This window comes from Rutidosis leptorrhynchoides, chromosome 1, assembly GCF_046630445.1.
Source record: "Rutidosis leptorrhynchoides isolate AG116_Rl617_1_P2 chromosome 1, CSIRO_AGI_Rlap_v1, whole genome shotgun sequence".
In the NCBI taxonomy this organism is placed as follows: Eukaryota; Viridiplantae; Streptophyta; class Magnoliopsida; order Asterales; family Asteraceae; genus Rutidosis; species Rutidosis leptorrhynchoides.
The window spans coordinates 725990116-725995591 of NC_092333.1; the positions used below are offsets into that span (position 1 = coordinate 725990116).

The following is a 5476-nucleotide window of genomic DNA, read 5'->3' on the forward strand; positions in this document are numbered from 1 at the left end:
TCAAGAGTTGTTTACCTTAATCTACGGACCAAACTAGAGAGATTTTACTGAAATAATTCGTGATACATTGTATGAGTTACATTAGGGTTCTTATATAGGCAAAACTCAACAAGAAAACAACTTAACGAGCAAGAAAACGTGGTTTTGAAAACTTTGGCCCGTCATACCCATTCTCAAGATCACGAGAATCTACATGCTTTCTCTTTCGCGATCGCGAGATATCATTCTAGGATAATCTCCAGTCGCGAACCTTTTCTTCCCTTCCGCGAGTTGATCCACACTAGCCTCGCGATCGCGACACTGAGGCTCGCGGTCGTGAGTTCTTCTGTTCGTTTATTTTTTTGTTTAATCTACTTCACTCCAACACTAGGGTTCCTAATATTCCTAGAAAACTTGATGAGTATGTTGTTGAAGGTAAAGTTTGATTTAGAAAGAGTGGTTAGCTATGCTAATCTGATGAAAGAAAATTTTTGTTTTATCCGTGCTCTTAATACAAGTATTGAACCAACTATTATCAAGCATTCTTCGTCAATAATACATTCATAAATTATACTCCAGGCGTTTGTACAACACATTATGAAATATATATGATCGCACCTGTTATATCACAAATGATCGTTAAAAATTAATAATCCGTATATATCACTCATCATCCACTAATTTTATATTTCAAAAGGTACAACAACACAATAAAATATTACTCCGTATAACGTAAGTTGTCACATTCATTTGTCCACATTCAACGTTCAACATAACACAATAAAATACAAGATTAATAATGTAGTTTTTGTATCTTTTGATATCATATATATCGTAGTTCATTCTTCTCCGAGATTGCTACCGGCAACATCCACAACAAATCGATATCTAACGTCGTTCTTAGCCAACCTCTCCATGGCGGTATTGATGTACTCCATCTTCACCACCTCAATCGAGGATCTCACCCCTTTTTCTTTGCAGAATTCAAGCATCTCTTGAGTCTCCTTTATACTACCGATGAAAGTTCCTGTGATCATCTTTCTCCCTTTGAAAAACACAATTAATTATAAGTTAGAAAAGTGTTCTTTTCCTTTTACTTATACGAATGAATATAATAATAACAAAAAAGAAAGAAAAGAAAAAGATGAAAAAAAAAAAAATTTCGATGCTAACCAAGCATGAGAAGAGGAGAGACAAATTGTAATGGGACATTGATGACACCCATGATTATCAATTTTCCATCAAGTTTTAGCAAAGATAGACTAGGCTCAAGAGGATGGTGAACCGGAACGGTGTCAATAATGTAGTCAAACGAATCCGCTAATTCTTGCATTCGTTCAACATCAGAGCTGATGAGGTAATCATCAGCTCCAAGGACATCAAGTGCTTCTTCCTTCTTCTTGTCGGAAGAAGAGATAACGGTCACATGATGTCCCATAGCTTTTGCTATTAAAACACCCATATGTCCGACTCCACCAAGCCCAAGTATACCTCCTTTTAGCCCACTTCCTTTCAATCCAAAGTGGTTCAATGGACTATAAACCGTCACTCCGGCACATAGTAATGGTGCCACTTGCTCCGGTGACATTCCCTCTGGTATCTTAACCACAAACCTATATATATTTTTCGAAATTCAAATACATGTATTACAATGAAGGTGATTGATTGTACAAAGAATAAAAGAATTTAAAATTACTTTTGGTGGACAATCATAGAGCCGGCAAAGCCACCTTGAGTGGGGTTGCCATCTGTATAAACATCGTTGTAGGACCATATTTTTTTATTGCAGTATTGCTCGACGTCCGCCTTACAAGGATGACAAGTATTACAACTTCCTACAAGACATCCAACTCCAACGTAGTTCCCTATCTCGAATTTGGTAACTTCGGGTCCCACTTCTACCACCTCACCTACTACTTCATGTCTACATCCACCAACATGATCGAAAACCAAACACCACCAAAGACATTTATCAATATTATCAAAAGTCACATCAAAATACATGTATCACTCAATTATATAAATCCTATCGATATCCTTTCACTCAAAGTTATTAGATTGAATTCACCAACCCCATAATATAATAATACAGTAATAACTAATAATATATATATATATATATATATATATATAATTAAAATATTAAATAATAATAATAATAATTATTATGATAATTATAATAATAATAATAATAATAATAATAATAATAATAATAATAATAATAATAATAATAATAATAATAATAATAATAATAGTATAATAATAAATAATAGTAATAATTTATATTAATTAGTATCCGATTTGCTACATAATTTTGAACAAATCATACCATGTGACTTATTTTTGTCACATCAAACATTTAAACATCAATACACTTTTTGGAATATTGGACTTTGTTTAATTTCATGTTAATGAGATGATTCAACTATAAATGTTGAATCGTTCAGTATTTAGAACCCAAGGATGTAAAGAGAAAAAACTTTTCTACGATGAACTTTCTCTCCTTAAGTCAAAGACATGTCATTATCTCTTTAACCATTAAGCACATCCATTTTCTTCAATACAACCCTTAAATCATATCTAGAATGGTTATCAAGTAGTAATATGATTCTATATCATTTAGAGTATTTAGATTGCTTAATTAATAAGCAATTTATTATCATTGTAGAACGAGGTTCAAGATTCAGTCAAAGCCTTTTGAATCACTCGGATTAATAATCATTCGGTGCTTAATTACTACAGTATGTTATATCGAATTATAACACGGTCTTACTTTCTACTTAATGAACCATTTTCTCAACAAATAGGATCTATAGAAGTGTGAGACATGTGAGATATTATATATATGTAGTATAGTATATAGTATGGGGGAAAAAGAAGAGTAACAAATTAATTACCCAGGAACCATGGGGTAATTAGACATTCCAAGATCATTTTTGATCTGATGAAGATCCGTATGACAAACACCGCAACATATCACTTTTATCACCACATCCTCAGCTCCAGTATTTCTGTAACAAATATAAGTAAATAAACTTCACTTAATCTATCGTTTATTACAAATATATAGAAGATAAAGCTAGGTATATATTATAGTACTTGATCGTATATAGCTAGGTATAATTTAAGGGAAGGAAGGAAGGGAGATTACCGGAGTGGAAAGGTGTAAGGGGAGAGAAGACCGGAGGGATCTCTGGCAGCCCATCCGGTTGTCTTTCTCTCTTCTTTCAAGCTTCCCATTTGAATTTTATTTCTTACTATTGTTATTTTTTGTAATATTTATTTTGTATAGTACAGAGAGATCGAGTGTTTTGTTTGTGAATTGCGAGTTGAGGGAATGGACAATTTAAAGCCTGACATATACATACATAAATATATAATTTTAATGTGACGGACAGAGTCAATTAATTTTATATATATATATATATATATATATATATATATATATATACACACACACACTAGGTTTTTGAGCCATGCGTTGCACGGGTGTGTAAAAAATCGTTCAAAAAATGTAATTTCCAGTTCATATTGGTATGTAAATAGCGGTACTAAAAGAATATGAAAACTATAAGAATTACTCCGTATTTAAGAGCCGTGGTGTTGACAAATTTTAAAAATTCTTTTGAGTTTAAGAGCATGTGGTGTTGACATATTTTAAAAATTCCTTTAGAGTTTCAGAGCCTGTGGTGTTGACAAATTTTAATAGTTCTTTTAAGTTTAAGAGCCCGTGGTATTGACAACTAAAAGTGGTTTCGGGTTGCGTTAGCACCATTAATATCTTTTTAATATATAAATTATATATCACGTAATATTTAGAGTATATTGAAAACTTGTAATGGAACGTAATTAGTAAAATATAAGTTATATTATTTTAGAATTATTATATACAATTACTTTTTAAATAAAGGTGTAACCCGCGAGTTTAATTTTATAAAAGTTGTTAGTCATTTCAGTAAAATAATGATACTCGGGGGAGTCGTCATGTGTAATTAATATTATAACAGTTATATTTGCGTGTTCATAAATATATTAAGGACTTAAACTGTAAACTCATGTCACTTTCATATTTATTGCTAAAAAGAAAATGCTCCGTTGGTAGTGCATCGAAGCTCCGATTCGAATACAATTCATGACGGTGAAACCTAACTCGTGGCTAAAAGAAAGATAAACCTGTTAAAAAATTTGGTGGATTTATTTGAAAACATCCTTAAATAGCTTATTTACATCAATTCTTACCCTAATTATAAACATAACTTTTAAATACTAATGTATATGATAATTAGTTCTTGATCCGTACTAAGAAGTTTATAATAATAAATACGGTTAAGATTGATACCCACATCAGCATGGATGCATTTTTAATTAGCCGTTCATGAAGTTTTATATACGAACAAAATATATTTTGAAATTTGAATATATATATATATATATATATATATATATATATATATATATATATATATATATATATATATATATATATATATATATATATATTGATATATTGATATTGTAACGACCCGCCAAAATCGTCATTGACGGCGTCGTTAACTTAGGTCCCGTTACGTGGTCATAGTCCCTAAATGAGACGCGTTTGACCAAAATTATGTCGCATTCATTTGAAACGTGTAAGACTTACAAAGTTTTAAGTTTACCAATGGTTCGACAACAAGTTTAAGTTTACAAAAGTTATAAAGTATAAATGAAATAATTTGCGACATAATATAAGTTGTAAATCTCGAATGCTATCAATAGCATATGTATGTATGTATGCTTGACCCCAAGCAAGTAATCAAAGTGTATGCATGTATGCTTGACCCCAAGCAAGTATAAGTGTACGCGGAAGCATGTATCAAGTAGCCAATCAAGAACCTGAGAAACATATAGAAAACTGTCAACGAAAAACGTTGGTGAAATCATAGGTGTATTTATAAACGTTGTTTTTGAACCACAAGATTTAGTATTCCCATAACGTTGATTATCCAAATCGTTTTCATTCCAAAAGTATGTTCGCGAGCACCCAATTATCAAACTTAACTGTTTGTACCCTGTTACGTAGTGTTAGAACATACACTTTACTCGAAAATATATTTCATCCGCTAACGGTAGCGAACTGTCCGAACGAGGGCTCGTCAAGCCCATGTGATCACATAACATAAGTTCACGTTTACACCCTGCAAGTGTAACTAATGATAATTGAATTGAGGCTTTTTGTTCTAACTCGCACGTGGAATATTTGTTTTCGTACTTGTGTTCAAAGCATAAAAGTATGATACGTATATGTTTCTCATCCCATATTTTAAAGCGTAAAAGTTGTTGAAAAGGTGGGACTATGATCTCACCTCGAGTACACGAGTATAAAGGTACTTCACAAAGTTAACGAGTGCATGAATGAATGCTAGTCTTGACCTAAACAAGTAGGTTGTATCAATATCGGTAAACACGGTCGGTCAAAGTTGTTCAATTAGTCCTATGGCTCGTTACGAATCAATTA

The 5476-nt window shown here is 32.0% G+C and overlaps 1 protein-coding gene across 1 annotated transcript; it reads right to left on the reverse strand.

Annotated features, from left to right (window-relative positions):
* Positions 1-638: 638 nt before the first annotated feature.
* LOC139886346 (cinnamyl alcohol dehydrogenase 1-like) lies at positions 639-3300 on the reverse strand. Its single transcript, XM_071870126.1, has 5 exons — positions 3131-3300; positions 2877-2990; positions 1676-1903; positions 1153-1592; positions 639-1024 (listed from the first exon to the last, which is right to left on the reverse strand). Exons 1-5 carry the CDS (start codon positions 3217-3219, stop codon positions 819-821), a joined length of 1077 nt encoding a protein of 358 aa, XP_071726227.1. The 5' UTR covers positions 3220-3300; the 3' UTR covers positions 639-818.
* Positions 3301-5476: the final 2176 nt, after the last annotated feature.

Coding starts and splice junctions, on each gene's coding strand:
- LOC139886346 (XM_071870126.1), bottom strand. CDS start 3,219: ATGGGAAGCTTGAAAGAAGAGAGAAAGACAACCGGATGGGCTGCCAGA. Junction 1,904..2,876: donor AATTACCCCATGGTTCCTGG/GTAATTAATTTG, acceptor TGGTGGATGTAG/ACATGAAGTAGTAGGTGAGG. Junction 1,593..1,675: donor TCTATGATTGTCCACCAAAA/GTAATTTTAAAT, acceptor AAATATATATAG/GTTTGTGGTTAAGATACCAG.